The sequence below is a fragment of the Heterocephalus glaber genome, unplaced genomic scaffold, assembly GCF_053883595.1.
Source record: "Heterocephalus glaber isolate CG9 unplaced genomic scaffold, H.glaber_assembly_v1.0 deba00001561, whole genome shotgun sequence".
Lineage (NCBI taxonomy): Eukaryota > Metazoa > Chordata > Mammalia > Rodentia > Bathyergidae > Heterocephalus > Heterocephalus glaber.
Window position 1 is genome coordinate 10,884,063 of NW_028258349.1, and position 21,007 is coordinate 10,905,069.

The 21,007-nt window shown below is 45.0% G+C and overlaps 1 protein-coding gene across 3 annotated transcripts in view; it reads left to right on the forward strand.

The window, feature by feature from the left end:
- Positions 1 to 7,592, forward strand: part of LOC101719541 (major allergen I polypeptide chain 1-like) — a 32,116-nt gene extending 24,524 nt beyond the window's left edge. For 2 of the 3 annotated variants that reach the window (XR_015443094.1, XR_015443095.1), the window contains 2 exons: positions 8 to 2,658; positions 2,759 to 7,592. Coding sequence is in view for 1 of the 3 variants with exons in the window: in XM_021239603.2 (XP_021095262.2) it covers positions 8 to 37 (30 nt within the window). In the remaining 2 variants the exon portion in view is untranslated. Of the gene's footprint in view, positions 1 to 7; positions 2,659 to 2,758 lie in introns of those variants that run through there. The other variant, XM_021239603.2, reaches the window with a different exon arrangement.
- Positions 7,593 to 21,007: the final 13,415 nt, after the last annotated feature.

Genomic DNA, 21,007 nt, shown 5'->3' on the forward strand with positions numbered 1-21,007 from the left:
TTTGCAGGAGAAAATATACTCAAGCCAGTACTGTTAAAGGATCCATCCTTACCAAGAGACCCACGGAAGCCACGTGCCTGCTCACTACACAGTCTCAGCAGCCCACCATGTGCGGGTGTCTGACTAGAGGATTCCAGCAATAAAAACCCTGCAATTCACAGGAGAGCCTTGACTCACTGCCTGGAGGTCGGCCAATTGCGTGGGTGTGGGCAGAGGCGTGGCAGGGACCATCAGTGTGACATCCAACTGCAGCTGGCTCTGGTTGTGCTCAGATGTTCCTCCACTGAGTTAAGGGGGTGGGGGTGGGGTGGACGACAATCACAGCCGCCAGAGTGCCAGATCACTTCTGTGGAGTAGGATCCTCAGGGCACATATCTAATCCATCAAATTTTATCCCCCAGCAACCTTGAAAAGTGGGAATCCTCCTCTTAGTCTTAAAGCTGAGGAAATTCAGACCCTGAGAGATAAACTGTGTGCCAAAGACCACAGTAATTGTGTGCAGCAGAATCTGCTCCCTCTACCCTCTTCTGGGCACACAGGCTCACTGTGGACCTATCCGTGTATTATAATCCTTCCTGGGGCTGCTGATCGCACGCATGGGATGGAAATAATACCTCACATCTTCAGGGTTGTAGTGAGGCCAAAGTGGAATAATGGGTGACAAAGGGCTCATGCTTCAAGTGCCTAACAGGACTAAGAATAGAGGGTCAAGGAGCAAGTGCTGAACCTGCCAGGATCAGCAAATGCATTCCTGGGCCTCACTACCGCACTGCCAGCCACCCAATGGTAGCCTCAGCTGCCTCCGAATTGGCTCTGACACACAGAGTGGGAACCCAGGGTCTTGAAACTTCAGAACCCCTCCCATGGCCCTGCACTGTGGTCATGACTCTGGATGCTTTCTCAGACCCTGCCGCCCCCCCCTCAGTCTCCTCTTGGCCTGGCCCCGCCACCACTCTTACCAGCTACTCTGACACTATTCTTATGATCACCATGAGCTGCCCAGGTAAGAGTCCCCTGGACACACACAGGGCCCTACCCAGCACTTGCTTTAGAACAGCCCGCTCTAGGGAGAGCTAACTCAGTCTGAGGCACCAGCATTAATTACTGCCCAGGGCACTGCCCCCAATTAGCTGGTCATCTCCCATTTTCTTCACCTCTAAAAGTTTCTACCACCTCTCACATCACCACACTGGGCACCAAGCTTCCAGTCTGTGAAGCCTTGGTGAACATAACCAAACCATATTCACACAAAGAGAACAGACCGTCCACCTTGCCCGAAGTAAGGCCTCCCTCTCTGTCTGGAACCCTATGCTTCATCTCTCCAGGGTCTAAATGGAGGCTTCTGAAATGGGGGACTCCTGCCTTTGTAGGAGTTATTTGGGTAGTACAGAAAGAATAAGGAGCTTTTGGGGCAGAGGCAATCTCATCACCTCACACATAAAACCAGGTGTATTCCTCCACTCTCCATAGATTTAAGAGCTCCAGTGTTTCTAAGGGTTAGGGGTGGAACTCAGTGGCAGAGCAGTTGCCAAGCTTCCACACAGCCCTGAATTCAATTCCCAGCACTGCAAAAAATAAAATAGAAAATAACTGGCCTTCCAAATGGAGATTTGCCATGCACACATATTGGGTGGGTGAGGAACCACAATGTCTTGGGTAAAGGCTCACCCTGACCTGCACCAAGAGCAGGATACGACGGATACCCTATCCACAGATGAGGAGGGGACGACTGATAAGCAGTCTGTTCTAGGTGGAAAACAGTTGGCCGCTACTCAACTCCTGTGGAATTTCTTGGGGAATTTTGAACACGAAATAGTTATCTCAATATTATTGTCAGTGTGCTCCCTACCCTTTCATTTTCTTCCTCCAACCTATAGAGACTTTGAAAAACCTGGAGTTAGAAAAAAGTAAGAATCAGAAGCCCTTTCCAATCATTTTCTGTCTGATATCAAAACCCAAGGCTTAGATGATATATGCCAATATTTTGTTAGTTTTGCTCCCTTATTCTCATATCACATTGCCTCCATAGAAGCCCCATTTCATTTTCACCTCAACCAACCTAAGTGACCGGAAGGTACAGTGGACAATTCCCTATTGCAAAATGTTGTCATTCCTCAAACACGCGCATTTCTCTTCATTGCTTCTCCACTTTCTCCAGTTCTCGGGCAGTTGCTGGAGCACTGTTAGGATCACTATGAAAGTGTGGGGAATCGATGCCCATAGGGCCACCCTCCAACAATGCAGCCCTCGGCCTCCTTGACTTCCGGAAGATCACTTTGAGGTGAATCCCACACTTTCTCTGAGAAGGTGCCATGTGAGTTTGAATCCAAGCTTCCTGCATCTCTGGCTTTTCTCATTTTCTTCCCTGGTTCTCCATTTCAGCACCCTGAGATCACTTCCCAAATACACTGTCTGTTGCAAGTCTCTGTGTCTGGGTCTCTTGCTGGGAACACAAACAAACACAGTAACCCATGTCCATCTGCCTGATCAGGAAAGATCATTCTTTTTTTTATTTTTTTGGTTCCAGGGATCAAACTCAGAACCTTGTGCTTCCGAGGCAGGTGGTAGAACCACTCAGCTAAATCCCCTGCCCTGACTGATCATGAAAGAAAGACAACAAAATTCAAGAGGTTCAACAAAGGAGGAAGTGGGGTTCAGGTATTTCCGTTGATTCTTCAGAAACATTATCCATCCTACAGAGACAACAGGAAAACTTGATGAAGGTATGATTAATTTCTCTAACCATTTCTTTCTCTAGGGACCTTGCGTTCAGGAATTTCCAAACTGCCCTGACAAGGTTCTTTTGTGGTACAACATCCTCAACATCAGGCCATGGGGACCCTGGAGATTCTGGGCAAAAGTATAAAATTGTCCATATATTAAAGCCTGGGGTCCAGAAAGAGACAGAGAGATAGAAGCAAACTCTGGTGCCAGTATAAAGACAACAGGACTGAGACACACTGCAAACAAAGAAAAGCTGTACCTCTGGCACGCAGCAGGATCGCCTCCATGACTGCAATGAGGATCTGCATTGGTAAGTGCATGGCTGTTGGCTAGAAATTTCTCTTCCATTCGTTTTTTTAAATTATATATCCGTTGATAACATTAAGTGAAATAAATCAGACATACCAGCTTAACTATTGCATGGTTTCTCTTATATGAGAAACCCAAATTATAAATAAAGAGCAAAATAAAAGATAGATAACAGGAAGTAGGGAGATAGGTCTTATGCAAATGGGAAGGGGATCAAGAGATGAGGGAGGAATAAAAAAAATGATTTAAGGGCCGAGGATGTAGCTCAGTAGTTCCACCGCTTGCCTCGAAAGCACAAGGTCCTGAGTTCAATCCCCCGTACCAAAAAAAAAAAAGAGATTTAAAATGTATTATGTACACGTACCAACTCTATACAAGGAATATAAATATTATGTGCTGCAAACATGGACTAATAAAAAATCCATTAAACATTTTAAAATTATATATCGTTCATATACATTTTAAAGTTATAACATTTCTACCCATCCTCAGCCTGGCCATCCTGGTGGGCTCAGGACTCAGGGAACCCAGTGGAGGCTCAAATTCAGGCTTCTAAGGAGGTTCATGTGGAAGGGACAGGTGTTCTCAGATATCCCCCAGAAAAGCACAGGACTTAGTGGATCCTCAGGGAGACTCAGTGGAGAAAATAGTTGAGTGAAACAGAAACACACCTGCCTTGACAGAAACACTACAGCAAAAATATGCAGACCAGGCTAGGGATTTAGCCCAGTGGTTCCGTCGCCTGCCTCGCAAGCACAAGGACCCAAGTTCGATCCCCGGTACCAAAAAAAAAAAAAAAAAAAATGCAGACAAATGTAGACTGTCCAAGCAGGTATAGGGAGTGCCCAAAGAATAGGCCTGAATTCATAGCTGATGAAATGACACAGGATGGCTAGGAATACAGGTGAAATCAAGAAGGATATGATTGTGTATAAACATACTGATAAGCTCCTAGGAGGGCTGACATTCAGCTAGCTCATTCTAGCATATCTACTTTTGTTCTCAGAATATTGTTTTGATTATTAATTGCTGTTCCAACACTTCCGAGATCTCACAACCACCACTATCCTTGTTCCATGGCTTCATACCTGCCAAATCGACTTTTGACTTCTCAACTGAACTTTAACAATTGCAACATCAAGGTGTTCCAAGGACCTTGCACCAGGCTTATTGAGGTTCTACTTTATCACTGCTCAGTCTGCTAAACTGTTTAAAAGAGACCTATTTCCACTGCTAAGTTCTCTGGACGTACAGAGTGATAACTAATGCCCCAACCAGGCAACCCCACTAACCATGAGGGGAACAGCCCAATCCAGGAATTGTGGGAGATTTCTAAGTAACTTCCTGGTAGCCCACCATTATCTCCAAAAATAATAATAATAAGGAAAATGTTAGAAAATACATTCCACCTAGGTAGGGGATCAAGGTCTTAACCCAGCCTTTCCAGGGAATATCCCTGACCCCCATTCTTACTGAAAATCCTTGTATGCTTGCTACGTGACTTGCTCCCCCATTTGACCCCCATTGAATCAATATTACCTGGGTGACTGTACTTGTAATCTTATTGGCTGGTCATGGTTTTGTCCCACCTCATGCCCACCTTGTACATTTCCATTGGGTCTTAGAGTTTTGTCCCACTTTGTACCCACTTCGCCACATGGCTTTGCTGTATACAACATCTTTGAAAAGTGGGGTGAGCGGGCAACCCACTTTCCAGTCCCCCTTCTGTCCCTCTTTGGCAGAAGCTTTCTTTCTCCCAATAAATGTTCCTACTCTAAAACCAGTTACCATCAGTCTGACCTTAATCTTTAGGCTGTCATGAAATTGAGGAATTCATTAAAATGACTGTCTTATGACAGTATGGGGGTGTTTTTTCTTTTATTTTTGGTACTGGGGATGGAACTCAGGTCCTTGCACTTGCAACGCAGGTGGCAGAACCACTGAGCTAAATCCCCATCCCTATGAGAGTATGTTTTAACTACAATGGTGACTACTCTGTTACTCTTAATGATGTTTGATGTTTGTGGTAGTTTTCGGTGCAGAGAATCATTTTACTCCTTATATGTATTACAGAAAGTTGAATTTAAGCAAGGACCTTATATTATTAGCCCATTACTATGTAGAGCTCCTGTGGGACACACAGAAATATTTCATCCATATCCCTCTCGTGAATGGTCTTATGGCTCTGTGAGAAGAATGGTGACAAAAAGCCTTCATTTGTCAGCAGCTTCAGAATAACAGGCAGCTTCCTTGCCCAAGGCCACAGTTCTTTGGTGAGTAGCCCACTTTAGTAACAGACCATGGCTAGGTATAAAGGCTATGCCACTCAAGGTCAAAAGCAGAACTCTGGCAGGTCACTTCAACTCTAGGGCTTCCCAATTGGGTGGGACAATGCCTACATTGCAACTGCTCCCTCTCTTCAATCCTGATTCCGCCCCTCACTTCTCCAGGTTTGTACAGGGACGCTCCCTAGTAAATCTTCTGGACACGAAACTCTCTCATATTCTGCATCCCAGGGTTCCTAATCTGTAACAGCTGATGCCAGCCAGTTATAGAATTGTGATGCTGGAATACCACCTGACAAGGTAGGTGGAGTAAAAATAAGGAAAAACTGAGAGTGACTAACAGCTTAATGCCAGCTGTGAAGGCTGGGGGCCCTCTTTGGTAGTATGCAGAACAGTGAGAGAAAAGACCAACTGAGGACCAGGTCCAAAATGAAATCATCACAGTGGCCAAGCTCTAAGGAAGGATAAAATCCCAACCAAAGCAGATCTGCTAGGCCTCAGAATCTGTTTGAGAAGGAAAAGAGTCCCTGACTCCTAAAATGATGAAGTCGTTTAGGTTAAGGCACTCCAAAAATTTAATTCTCAGGATTTCCTGGCCCCTCAGGACCTAGAGAGTGGGGCAACTGCCTCTATTATGAGCTGCCCTTTTGCCGAAAACAGTCTGGGGCCTCTTCTCTGCAAAATCATGGGCCTGTCAGACACAGCCCTTTTGGTCACCTGGCATAACAATGCTTATGTTGCAGCATAATTCAGTCATGGCTATGCTGTGCTTGATGACGTATGGCAGGAGCTATGCCCTCACAGAACTCGGCAGACAGAGCTGACATATACTGACAAGAACCAGAAAGTCCAGGTGGCAATGGATTCGGAGGGTGGATGATGAAAGAACAAATGATTAGAAAATTTCCCTTGAGATACAGAACTTAATAACCCAGTAAAGACATCAACTAACTCACTGGTTGGACAACTCTCAGAGGTATGGAACAAATGGCGGTCCAAGCTAAATGACATTTAAAAGTGCTATAAATGGCCGGGGATTTAGCTCAGTGGTTCCGCCACCAGCCTCACAAGCACAAGGTCCTGAGTTCGATCCCTAGTACCAAAAAAATAATGAATAAATAAAATAAAAGTGTCATATAGAGACATTTATAGCTAAATGGATGCACATTGAGGCGATACTCTTAAGTGAAATAAATAGGACACAGGGCCGGGGATTTAGCTCAGTGGTTCCACTGCCTGCCTCACAAGCACAAGGTCCTGAGTTCAATCCCTAGTACCAAAAAAAAAAAAAAGAAAGAAATAGGACACACATGTATAAATACCAAATAGTTTCTCTAGTGTGAGAAACTGAAAGTGTAAATAAGGACTAAAATGTATAATCGATAATGTGAAATAGGAAGAAAAGGGGCAAAGGGGAAGGAAGTGGGAGGGCTAGGGGAAAGGATAGAAGGGAGTGGGATTAATATGAGAAAATGGAAAAATAGGAACAAAATCTTTGTAAATAGGGAGGGCTAGAGGGGCTGAAGGGAGGGCTGGACAAGGGTGAAAAATAAGAACCAAGAGAGATTATGTAAAGGTGCAAATTTCCAGTGATGAATGTCATTATATTGTATACCTAAAATGTACCATTGATTAGAATGAATAATCGATAATGCAAAATAGGAAGAAAAGGTCCAAAGGGGTAGGGGTAGTGGGAGGGGCAGGGGAAAGGAAAGAAGGGAAAGGAAAAATGATGAGAAATGGAAAAAATGGAAATAAAGTCTTTGTAAATAGGGAAGGGTGGAGGGCATGAAGGGAGGGCTAGGAATGGGGAAAAAATAAGAACCAAGATGCATCATGTAAAGGTACAATTCCCAATGGGAAATGTAATTGTGTTGTATACCTACAATGTACCAATAAAAGAATTTAAGAAAAAAAAGTGTCATAACTCTCATGGAAGATAGTTGAAGAAGGGGTTAATGGATTGAGGAAAGTAGATATGCTGTGGTGGATATACCGTGTAAGACTAGAAAATGCATCTGATGACCATGTTCCACAGAAGGTAGAGGCTTCATTTTCAACCAGGCCACAGAAATGAACTGGTGAGCGGTTCATCCTGAAACATTTCAAAGCTGCCTATTCTCCTCTACTGACTCTCAGAACTGACAACAGGAAGAGCTTTTATGTAACTATACTCATTGATAGCAATGGTTTGGTTTTGTTTTGTTTTGCGGTACCAGGGATTGAACTTAGGACCTTGCACTTTCGAGGCAGGCATGATGCCACTGAGCTAAATCCTCGCCCCTGATAGCAATGTGGGTTGGGGGGGGGGTGCTTAAATTCTTTTATTGGTACATTTTAGGTATACAATACATTTACATTTATCACTGGGTGCTTGTACCTGTACATGATGTATCTTGATTCTTATTTTTTTCCCCATTACCTGTGCGCCCTTCACCCCCACCACCCTTCCCTATTTACATAGATTTCGTTTCCATTTTTTTTTTCTTTTCTCATACTTTTTCCTTTCCCTTCTTCCCTTTCCCCTTTCCCTCCAACTTCCCTTACCCCTTTGGACCTTTTCTTCCTATTTCAAATTATCAATTATTTATTTTAATCCTTATTTACACTTTCAGTTTCTCACACTAGAGAAACTATTTGGTATTTACACATGTATGTCCTATTTATTTCACTTAAGAGGATGGCCTCAATATGCATCCATTTAGCTATAAATGTCTCCAGTTTCTCATTCTTTATGGCTGAGTAGTACTCCATTTTACAAAAAAAAAAAACTTCTTTACCCAGTTTTGAGTTGATGGGCACTTAGGTGGTTTCCAAGCTTTAGCTATTATGAACTGTGCCGATATAAACATGGGTGCATATATATCACTGTGGTATGATTCTTTTAATTCTTTGGAGAAGATACCCAGCAGGGGAATAGCTGGGTCAAGTGGGACCTCCAGCTCTAGTTCTTTAAGGTATCTCCACACTGGTTTCCACAGTGGTTGCACCAGTCTGCACTCCCACCACCAATGGAGAAGGGTTCCTTTCTCTCCACAACCCCGCCGGCATTTGTTATTGGTTGATTTCTTGATAGCAGCCATTCTTTCTGGGGTGAGGTGGAATCTTGGTTTTGTTTTCATCTGTATCTCTCGAATGACCAGTGATGTTGAACATTTTTCATATGTTTATTTGCTGCTTTTACTTCTTTGTCTGAGAAATGTCTGTTCATTTCAGATGCCCATTTTTGAATTGGGTCTTTGAATTTGGGAGGTCTGATTTTTTTTTTCAGTTCTTTATATATTCTAGATAGTAGATCTTTGTCTGAGGTACAGCTGCTAAAATTTTTTTTCCACATTGTAGGTAGTCTCTTAGCTCTCTTGGTGGTTTCTCTTGCAGTGCAGAAGCTTTTCAGTAAGATGAGATCCCAGTTGTTGATTCTTTGTGGTAGTTCCCGTGCTACTGAGGTTTTGTTCATAAAGTCTTTTTCTATGCCAATGTCTTCAAGAGTTCTACCTAACTTATCTTCCAGCAAGTTTAGTGTTTCTGTCTTAATATTTAGATCTTTAATCCACTTTGATCTTATTTTAGTGCATGGTGATAGACATGGGTCTAGTTTTAATCTTTGTCAGGTTGAAATCCAGTTTTTCCAACACCATTTATTAAATAGGCTATCTTTCCTCCAATGAGGGTAGTTGGCTCCTTTGTCAAAGATGAGGTGGTTGAGTATGTCTGGAATTGTTTCTGCATCTTCTAATCTATTACACTGAGCCTCGGGTCAACCAATAACAAATGCTGGCGGGGTTGTGGAGAGAAAGGAACCCTTCTCCATTGGTGGTGGGAGTGCAGACTGGTGCAACCACTGTGGAAATCAGTGTGGAGATACCTCAAAGAACTAGGGCTGGAGGTCCCATTTGACCCAGCTATTGCCAGTTTTTATAACAGTAGCTTCGTAGTATAGTTTCAAGTTGGGGATTGTGATACCCCCTGCCATGTCTCTGTTGCTTAGAATTGCTTCTGCTATTCTAGGCCTCTTCTGGTTCCAAATGAATTTTTGGATTGTTTTCTCTAGTTCTGTGAAGTATATTGTTGGAATTTCAATTGGCGTTGTATTAAATCTATATAGTAGTTTTGGAAGTATGGCCATTTTCACTATATTGGTTCTTCCTACCCAGGAGCAAGGGATGACTTTCCATTTTCTTGTATCCTCTTCGATCTCTTTTTTCAGAGTGCTGTAGTTTTCAGTGTAGAGGCCTTTTGCTTCCGTTGTTAGACTGATTCGTAGATATTTCATTTTTGGGGTGCAATTGTAAAAGGAATCATTTCCCTAATTTCTCTCTCAGTGAGTCTGTTATTTGTGTATAAGAAGGCTATTGTTTTTTGAGTGTTGACCTTGTATCCAGCTACTCTACTGAATCTTTCAGTTATGTCTAGAATACTTTTCACTGAGTTTTTTGGGTCTTCTATGTAAAGTATCATATCATCAGCAAATAATGACAATTTAACTCCTGACAGCAATGTTTTGACAGGATCCTTAGACAACAGAAGCCAGGCAAATTATCAGAAACCAGGAAGATGCAATTACCCTAATCCGCTGCACAGTTAGAGAGAATGCGATTGGATCCTAATCCACAAAAAGGTACAGAGATGGTGAATAGGACAGAGCATTTCTAAGAGGACAATACATGAGCAGGCAACAAGGGTGCTACTCAACTTGCACCAGCAGAAGAAGTAAAGGCAGATGTTCAGGAGGCTACAAAAAGTCATCTTGGGGCTGGGGATTTAGCTCAGTGGTTTCGCCGCCTGCTGAGCAAGCACAAGGACCTGAGTTCGATCCCCAGTACCAAAAAAAAAAAAAATTAAAATAGTAAAACTAGTTTTATTTCAAAACAAAACTAAAAGCCCATTACTCTTTGCCCTGTTTTCCAGTCTGAGCCAGTTTTCTGACCCAGGTTCCCAAGAGGATACGTATTCCTCCCCCAAGGGGAAGGACCATTACAATAGCACAGCAATTACAAATGATCATAATTCTCCAACTTCTTCCCCAAAGAGACATTTGGTGTTTACTCTGGTAACTGTACCCTGGAAAAGGTGAATGCCCAAATATTTCAAGGACTGTGACACATAGGATCTGAGTTGACATTGATACTTCAGACCAAGAGTGTTATGGTGGATCCTTTGTCAGAATGTGGGCATAAGGACAACAAAGAATAAAAGAAGTCCTGGCACTGGTCCAGCCCACAGTAGGGTTACTGGAGCTATAAACCAGCTGGTGGATATTTACTAGTCCCACAGTGTGTCATTAAGATAGAGACTCTTGTTAGTTGCTACAACTTTCACATCACGAGTGTTTCCAGGGATGACTGGCATGTGGCAGGCAAGCTGAGGAAGAAAGATCCACCCCAGTTGTTAGTGGCACCAACCAATAGGCTTATAGCCTGGGTGGAATAAAAGAAAAAGAAGAAAGAAGCTGGCACACATTTTGAAGAGCTCCATTTTGCTTGAGTAAATGTGTCTTTTGCTGTTATCACTCATGGACATCAGACTCCGGTTTCTTCAGACTTCCATAGCAGACTCACACCAGCAACTCTCCAGGGAGCTTCCAAGTCTTCAGTCTCAGACTGATGCTGTACCTTTGATCCCTCTCCAGCTGCTTTGGCTAAGCAGTTACTGGATCCTCCAGCTCTATGGCACACAGATGGCTACTGTGGATTCACCAGCCTCTGATCCTATAAGCCTACCTAATGAATTCCCTTGCATATATATAGTAAAACCTTGATTGAGGGCAAAATTTGTTCTAGAGGCATGCTTGTAATCCAAAGCACTTGTATATCAAAGCAAATTTCCCCTTAAGAAATAATGGAAACTCAGATGATTCATTCCACAATCCAAAAATATTCGTATAAAAATGATCATAATACCATAATATAATGCAAAATAATAAAGAAAATATAAAATATAAAGAAAAATAAATTAACCTGGACTTACCTTTAAAAACCTTCTTGGCTCTAAGTGAATGCACTTTGAGACCATATTGAACATACATGTTCAAATACCACATTGTTTCTCTGGTGTGAGAAACCAAAAGTGGAAATAAGAACCAAAATGTATAATAGATATTGGGAAATGGGAAGAAAATGTTCAAATGGGAAGGGAAACAAAGGAGAGGGGAGGAGGAAAGGAAAGAAAGGAGAAGAAAAAAAGAATAGAAGGACTCCAGGCATGGTGGCACATGCCTGTAGTCCCAGCACTTAGGAGGCTGAGGCAGGAGGATTGCTGTGAGTTAGAGGCCAGCCTGGGCTACATAGTGAGTTCGGAGCCAGCCTGAACTATAAAGGGAGACCATGCCTCAGAACAAAAAAGAAAAAACATAGAAGGAAAAAATGGAAAGAAAGCTTTTGTAAATCAAGAGGGGAAGAGGGGTTGAAGGGAGGTGAGGGGAATGAGGAAAAAAAAGAAAAATCAAGATGTATCATGTATAGGTACAAATTCGCAATGATGAGTGTTATCATTATCTATATCTAAAATGTACCAACAAATGTTTTGCTTCCAAAAAAAAAAAAACCTTCATGGCTGGTGTGAGGGAGACAAGAGAGAGTGGGGTTATTTTGTAGGATGATGTAGAATCACTGCTATCTATTGGCTCAATTGAATCTTTTTCTTTCCATGCAATTTTTTTTTTTTTTTGTACCGGGGATCAAACTCAGGACCTTGCACTTTCGAGGCAGGCACTGGAACCACTGAGCTAAAGCCCTGGCCCTTTTTCATGCAATTTTAACAAAGAACTTAACCAACAACACTTTTTCCTCCTTTTGAGGATTTCACAGGAAAGTGACATTGCATGGTCATTAAACAGCTCGCACTTCTACAGTCTTATTCAGGTGGTGCTTTTCTACAAAATTTTGCACTGTTTCTCACACTTTACACATCTCCCTAATCTCATTTGAGGTGAGGGATTCCTCATCTTTTTTTCCTCCTCCTCTGCAGACGAGATCTCCTCCATAACCTCTTGAGGTTGGGAGATGATCACCCACATCCCAGAGAGAGAGAGAGAGAGAGAGAGAGAGATGAGAGGAGATCCATTGGCTTACTGTGATCACATGACATTCAGCATCATGTACTACTCGTATTGCAAGACAATGCTCATTCATCAAGTTAAAATTTGTTAGAAATGTTTGCTTGTCTTGTGGAACACTCACAGAACAAGTTACTCACAATCCAAAGTTTTTGTTTTTGTTTTTGTTTTTGGTACCAGGGATCGAACTCAGGTCCTTGCGCTTGTGAGGCAGGTAGCAGAAACAAGCAGTTTCTCTAAGAGAGAATCAAAGTAAATAGAAAAGCTGGAAATCTCAGCGGGTAGGTGCAACCATCAATAGGACCAAGAGCAAAATCACTGTAATTTTTCCAGGAGATATTTGAAACATCTCACTAAAAAATGATTGAAGAAGAATAATCTACATGATTGATTCCACATAGTTGCTACCAACAAAGAGAGTTACTTGTTAAGTTACTTCCACATTTACTGGCAGGAAGAAGAGGAGAAAGATGAGGAATAAAAGACATCGATCTGGAGTATTTTGGTTTTTGTTTTTTGGTTGTGTTTTTGTTGTTGTTTTGTTTTGTTTTGTTTTTTGGTGCCAGGGATCAAACTCAGGACCTAGCTCTTGCCAGGGAGATGCAACACCACTGAGCTAAATCCCTGGCCCCTGATCTGGAACATTCTGTATGAAGTCTTGTGTAAGACTTGGGAAACAAGTCTGGTATGGTGGCACACGCCTGTAATCCCAGCACTCTGAGAGACTGAATCAGGAGGATCAAAATTTCGAGGCCAGGGCCAGGGATTTAGCTCAGTGGTTTCGCCGCCTGCTGTGCAAGCGCAAGGACCCAAGTTCGATCCTCGGTACCAAAAAACAAAAACGTTTGAGGCCAGCCTGACCAATTTAGCAACTCAGTAAGACCCTGTCTCAAAATTTAAAAAAATATAGCTCAGTGTGAAATCCCTTGGCTCAATCCCTAGTACCGCAAAAGGCGGGGCGGGGGGGACGAACCAAAATTGTGGTTGTTACGCATTGGACCTTAAGTGTCTCCAAATGTCCATGTGGTACAGGGTTCATTCCCAAGGTGGCATCACTGGAAGGCAGTGGAACATTTAAGAATTTAAGAGTTGAGTTGGGGGGCTAGGGATTTAGCTCAGTGGTTTCACTGCCTGCTGCGCAAGCGCAAGGACACAAGTTCGATCCCCAGTACCAAAAAAAAAAAACAAAAAAAAAGAGTTGAGCTGAGTGAGAGGGCACTGTTTAGCTCATGGAGGGGAGACGTACATGAAGGGGATGGGGGACCACAGCTTCTTTTTTTCTTTCTGTTTTTTAATGTGTGTGGTATCAGGGATCAAACTCAGGACCTTGCACTTTGTGAGGCAGGTGTGGTGCCACTGAGCTAAATCCCCGGCCCTGACAGCTTCTTTGTTCTTTCAATTCCCAGCCAGATCATGAGGAATTTTGTTGTGATACCAGCTCTTAACATGATGCACCACGACAGGCCCAAAGCAACAGGGCCAACCAATCACAGGCTGAAACCTGTAAAGCTATGAGCCAGACCTGGGGACATAGCTCAGCAGTGCAGCGCCTGTCTGGCAAGCATGAGGCCCTGAGTTTGATTCCCAGTACCAAAACAAAAAGTAAAACTATGAGCCAGAATAAACCTTTTCTTTTTACAAGTTGTCTCTGTTACTTGTTATAGTAATGGAAAACTAACACAATGGTTTATCCTTGGGTCTCTGCTGTGTGGATTGAACAGAAAACTGAAAATCATAGTAAAAGGACTTCACTTGGGCTGTCACTCATTTATTTGTAACTACGCTTTTCTTTCTGCTTGAAACTCATTTTTCATGGCAGTAATACTAAAACAGAAGGAGAAGCCTCCCTGAAGAGAACTGACAGCCATCTGACATTGAGCAGTGGTAATGTAAGCTTCAGTTAGTCATTTTATTATTTATTTCTGGTGCTGAGGATTGAACCCAGGAGCACTCTACCACTGAGCTACATCCCCAATCCTTTTTACTTTTTTTTTTTGGTAGTGGGGATCGAACTCGGGTCCTTGCACTTGTGCAGCAGGCAGTGAAACCACTGGGCTAAATCCCCAGCCCTACTTTTTATTTTGAGACAGAGTCTTACTATGTAGCCTAGACTGGCCTCAAATTTGTGATCCTCCAGCCTCAGCCTCCCAAGTAGCTGAGATTGCAGGCATAAACCACTGCACTCAGCTCATTATTTTATTTATTATTTATTTATTTATTTATTTATTTTTGGTACTGGGGATCAAACTCAGGTCCTTGCGCTTGCACAGCAGGTGGCAAAATCACTGAGCTAAATCCCCGGCCCTCATTATTTTATTTTTAAAAGTATGATGGCCAATTGTATCTGGTGCTTTTCTCAAAGAAAGAAATAGGAATCCAAACATGGAGGTCTTCTCATTTGTTAAACGCAAAACAATGACTTTTTTTCTGAGATTCTCTTGTGGGAAAATGATAGTGTCAATAAGCAGGTTTCTGGAGCATTTGTCTTCATTTTTAATTTACTTTTCTATAATTACAAATTACATAAGCGTTGCCTAATTATGTGTGCCATCCCTTTTCTTCCTATAGAAATAAAATGTGATCCTTTACCATTGCTGCAGTCTACCATACATAAAGGGGTTTAGAGAGCAATTGTAAAAGCCTCAGGGTTTGCATTTTTGGTGTTTTGTTGTTTTTTGTTTGTTTTGCTACTGGGTATTGAACCCAGGGAACACTGAGCAATGACCCCAGTCCTTATTTTTTGAGACCTGTTCTCACTAAATTGCCCAGGGTGGCCTCAAAATTCCAATCCTCCTGCCTCTACCTCCCATAGCTTGGATTCCAAGCCTACACCAACATGCCCATCTAGTTCCAGGTACTAAAGTAAGTAAATGTGTACAGAAATGAATTTATAAATAATCAAATTCATAGTAAATAATCTGCAAGTCTTTGCAAAAAACTCACTTTGGCTTCCAGCAGAGGGAGCTAGAGACAGTAGCAGAGCTTCCAGATGTGGTGGAATCCTTCGAAGCCTGGAGCTCTGGAGTTTACAGGGTGCGTGCGTGCGTTAGTGCGTGCGTAAGTGCGTGCGCATGCGCTCGCGTATGACTGAGGAATAGCTCGGGCCGAGCAACTGGGAATTCTCCAGGAACTAGCGGCATCCGCTCCATTTAGACCACAGCTGGAGCTCCCGTCAAAAGTCTTACAAACAGTAACTGGTGTGCTGCAAAATCCCGGAGCAGGACCCGAGGCCTCCTTAGCACTTACTTAGTGTCAGTGTGCAGAAGCTACAGAGGTCAAAGGCAGATCTGAGAAGAATGGGAAGATGTCATTGTTGTCGAGGTGACTTTGAAAGAGCCCCTGACAACTTCAGGTGTCTTCCTGAAATCCAGACAACTTTGCACGTGTCTGACCTGCTTTATATTCTATATAAAACTCATGTTTTTAAAGAGCTTGCCTAGAGCTGATTTCTGCACCTGACATTTTTGTGCTCTGCAATTGCGCAGCTGGAAATTAATTCTTCAAGCCCTGTCTTGACTCCAGTTTAACATTTGGCCCCTCTTGGGTTGAGCTTGACCAGCTGAGGCTTCGCAGTTTCATTTGTGGCAAAGACTCTAGCATTGTCTATTTCTATGTCAATTTCTTGAAGCAGAATGTTGACCTCCACAGCAGGCAGAATTTCTTTCAGACTTAACTGTGAACTCAGTCGCTCCGTAGCTAGGTCCTTTACCATGATTATTAGCTTTATGTTTGTGATTTGGTTTTGTAAATTTTACTTGTTTTATTGTCGTTTTAGTTTGCTCTTTAAAAACATAACCCTGGGCTGAAATTAGCATATGGGTTTTTTTTTCCTAGACCTTGTAATAAAATTGAAACCCATTGGTCTGTCTATATTCTTTGAACTCTTGTAATCATTTTATATTAAAGTGCCTCACATCTGGTTATTAGAAAAATAAAAATTTTTAAATGTGGCTGGGCAGTCACATATTTGTAATTAGTTACTCTGATGGGCCAAGGGAGGATAGCAGCCAGCTCAATGGCACCACGCCTCCCCCACAGTTACTCGGGAGGTTGAGGCACAAGGGTCCCAAATTCGAGGCTAGCCTGGGCAACTTAGTAAAACTGTCTCAAAATAAAATGATAAAGGTTGGGCATGTAGCTCAAAGCTCCCTGGGCTCAATCCTGAGTGGAAGATAAAATGACAACAGATAAATATGCTAACACGATGAATCTCTAAACTGTAAGGCAGTCAATGCTCGAGAAAATACATAGGATGATTCAGCCAAGCACAGTGACACAAGTCTGTAATCCCAGCACTTGGGAGGCTGAGCCAGAAGGACTGCCAGAAGTTCAAGGCCAGCCTGGACTGCATAGTGAGTCAAGGCCAGCCTGAACTACATAGAGAATAAGTAAAACAAAAAGGGCTAGAGATTCAGCTCAGTGCAAAGGCCCTGGGTTCAACCCCCAGTAAGGCAAAGAAAAAAAAAAGACCTTATCTCACATTCATTCACCTAAGCAATTCACTTTTACTGAGCATTTATTATACCCTTGTAAGTGTTCCAATGGTTTACATGGATAGATCCATTTAGCCAACATTTTACCAGCATGTTAGGTGCCAATGTATGCAGACACTGGCCAGGGCTGAGCACAACTGAGACCACCGCAGTCACAGTCTCTGCCCCCACAGAAAGGACTGGTGGGAAGATCACTCTGAGATTATACCTGTGGGTGTCATAACAGACATGGGTAGGAAGCCCCAAGCAGGCCTCAGCATCTGCTATACTTTGGAACCCGAATGGCATCCAAAGGCACATGTGTCAAGGGCTAGGTCTGTTGCTCAGGGCTATTGTGAGGGAGCAGGCCCTTTAAGAGGTGGAGCCTAGCAGGAGGTCTTCAGGTTCTTGGGGGCGTGCCCCTGAAGGGAACTGTGGGACCTGCTCTTTCTCTCATGAGATAAGGTGCCATGAGGTAATGTTTGCCCATGCACTCCTGCCATGATGTGCTGCCTTGCTAAGTGCCCAATGGCAACAGGGCTAATAGATCATGGGCTGAAACCTCCAAAACTCCAGCCAAAATAAATCCTCTCTTTATAAACGGATTGCCTCTGGTATTCACTACAGTAACAGAAACTAACATATCACCTTAAAGAAGTCTCCCAACCCCAAAGCTTCAGTCAGCTGCTGTTGCTCTTCCCAACACACTCAAAAGAGTTGGCTGCTCCTGACACTCCCTCCTCTACTCCTCCCTTTATCTCAGGGCCTCTGATCTCTCCTCTGCTGGTGCAGAGGCAGCTGTGTTCACTGTCTCCAGTGAGGGTCCATCTTTCCCAATCCACTCCCCAAGTCCTCATCCTCCTCTCTTGGCAGCTGATGGGCTGACCATTCTCTTCCTTCCCAGAGCCCTTTTCACCAAGGCTTCTCTGACACCACCTTACCCCACCCCTTCACTCCTAACCTCCATGCCTTATCCCTGCTCTGTCCCTTTGCCCTCTGAGGTGCCAATGTTGTAGCACCTCCCCTCCAGTCTCACCCTCTTTCCATGGGATCCCACCCATGACTTCAAATAACTCTATATACTGATGGCTCCAAGTTGTGTACCTCAGCCCTGGATTCTCCTCTGAGCTCCAAACCACCACATCTCACTGCCTACTCCATGTGTCAGGTGTGGCAAAACAGAATGTAGGGTTCACACTCCCACATAAGCTTGTTCCTCCTGCACTTTTTCCTCCAGGGTTCTAGTGATGCAGCCACTCAGCTACTCAGTCCAAAAGCCAAGAGTTCTTCTTCTTCCTAATAAGACCAAGTATAAAGTCTTTTTATGAGGAAGGAACCCAGGCACCGGAAGGGGGGGGGACGACCTGTAATCCCAGCACTCTAGGAGCCTGAGGCAGGAGAATTGCAACTGTGAGTTCTGCCTGGATTACTTAGCAAGACCCTGTCTTAAAACAGAAAAGGGCCTGGAGATGCAGCTCAGTATGAAGACTGTGGGTTCAATCCTCAGTACCACAAGAGGAGGAGGAGGGGGGCAGGGGATGAACAGGGAAAGAGCAGAGGGAAGAGAAGAAGGGGAAGAGGAAGAGAGCAGGAGGAAAGACAGGTGGGGAGAGAAGCTATCCAAACCCCAGGTCACTGCCATCCTTCCTCACTGGCCTAGCAGTGGGGCTCTCCCGCACCATCCCCACCCAAAGTTCCTGGGGTTTTTCCTTAGGGTCCGTGACCTCTCCCCCACTCTTGATCCCCAATACCCAGGTCAGCAATAGCTCCCTGGCCCAAGCACAACGGCACAGGCCCGCTGTCCCCTCCTCCCCTCAGCTCTGTGCCAGGCTGTCTGCCATGAGGTCCCCTCATATCTCCCACGTCAGAGGGAGCGGTTCCCTAGTTCACAGAGTCGCAGTACACAGTTGTCGGAGGTGGGAGGAGGGATCTGAGCTGAGCTGAGTGATGGGAAGGGGTTGTCAGGGATAGGCTGAGACTCAATGCTCCACTCCGGCCACAAAGACAAATCCTGGCTGAGATCCACTGCGCTCAGCAGTGCAGCAACACCAGGCTGTGGAGCAGGCAGATGAAGATTCCTGGAAGGGCCGGGGATTTAGTTCAGTGGTTCGGCCACCTGCCTCGCAAGTGCAAGGACCCGAGTTTGATCCCTGGTACCAAAAAAAAAAAAAAGAAGAAGACAAACTAAGGGCCGGGGATTTAGCTCAGTAGTTTCACCGCCTGCTGCGCAAGCACAAGGACCGGAGTTCGATCCCCGGTACAAAAAAAAGATGCCTGGAAATACTCATCTACACCATAAGCTCAGGTAGAAGGTGGAGGCGCCCAACAACTGGAGACTGACGAAGCTAGACAAGCATCAGTTCTGGTGATATGCCTGCCTGGCCTCAAGCTACCCTCAGTACTCAAAAGATTGACAACAGAAAGGCTGATAGCTCAGAAGCTGTGGCACAGAAGGGAGTGAGCTGGCTGACCGGGCCAGGTCTGGGGCAGACAGCCCAGGAGTGCCCTCAGGCCAGAGAAGATGATGGGAGGAGGAGGCACCCACCTGTGCCTGCTCCGCTGTACTCCCACGTTCTCCAGGACCCGGACATCCCCTGGGTCTCTGTCTCCAGGAACCAGGACTGGGCAAGTGTCTGGTGCCAAGACCGGTGAGCCTCGACAGCCCTCCCCACCTTTGCACCCCCGACCCAGGACTTCTCTGAGCAGTCCCTCAGTCTCCCACAGCATGTGCACACACAGGAGGAGATGCCAGCCAGGGCCCCACAGCACCCTGTGGGGGGCCCGCAGACCTCGGGTCCACACGCCACTGAGGCAGGTCCTCCAGAGCTGCACGGAGTCCAAGGTCACCTAAGACACCTCAGTGTTCCCCCACTCCTGGGTGTGTACTCAGCTCCCAAGTCTCCCAGAGTCCCGAGGCTCCCTTCCCCAATGGGCACCATAAGTCTCTGCCTGCCTCCTGGCTGGCTAGGAGCTGCCATCTGAGACACGGTCCAGTTGCTGGTGAGAAAAAGCAACTTTTTGACAATGGCTCACTGGGCGCCTGGAGAGCCGGACACCAACCTCCAGGTGTGGCTGGGTGAACACAGCCCAGCACATTCCCTACTCGCCCCGACGGCCAGGCCACTAGGGGGCAGGTGACCCCGCTCACTCCCTCCAGAGCTCACACTGTTATCGGCCTCTGCTGCTGCGGATTTTTGCACCCAGGCCCTCTCAGATCCCATAAACCCTTTCCCAACTGCACAGTCCCTCCTTGGCCCTCCACAGCAAGCCCACATGAGGAACAGTTTACTTACCATTCAGAGAGGGGCAGGAAGTGGGTGACCAGGTCAGCACTACCCCCTCCCACCCTGGGACTGTGAGGACACCTATGCCAGGTGCCCACCCTGGTGGCACAGCTGTCACACGCACACACACATGCCCGCGGCCTCTAGTCACTCACAGGAGGGCCTTCCCATTTTGGGGCCAGGCCTCTGTGCAGCTGTGCAGATAGAACTGATCCAGGTACTTCCCACCATCCGGCTCTGGAGCACCAGCTTGCAGGAAGAGTGGGGAAACCCCAGGCTCTGCTGGCCTCACTCCTCAGGAGTTTTTTGACTGCCCCTCAGTATCTTTCTCCCCAACATTCTCTCAAAAATCCCACTTTTTTTTTTTTTGCAGTGTTGAGCTCAAACCCTGGGCCGCACACATGCAAGGGACATGCTCTGCTGAGCCCCAACTGCAGGGCTCCACTCCTCTTATACATGAGTCTCTCTCTATCCCTTTCCCAATCTCCCTCTTTCTCCCTCACAAGCTCATCCTTTCTAAAATATTCAGTCTTTTGTTGGCTTTCTCCTCCTTTCTCTCAAACATCTTCCTCAGGGTCTCAGATTCATTCTCATGCTCTTCCCACCACGACTCAGCACTCAAGGCTCCGTGCCCTGGGCCTGCGTGCTGAACTGAGGCTCCAGGTAAATGCACACTTGTATATTCCATGTGGCACACATGCGCGTTGGTGTGTATGTGTGCAGTGTGTAACTCTTGCTCTTACACCTTTATGTCCCACCTGTGGCACCTTCATCAGACAGCTCAGACTGAACTTGGACATGGCAATCAAGGGGGGGACCCTAATGCTCACAGCAGGGTCAAGCTCTGGCTGTAGCACCATGTGCCAGGTACTAAGTAAG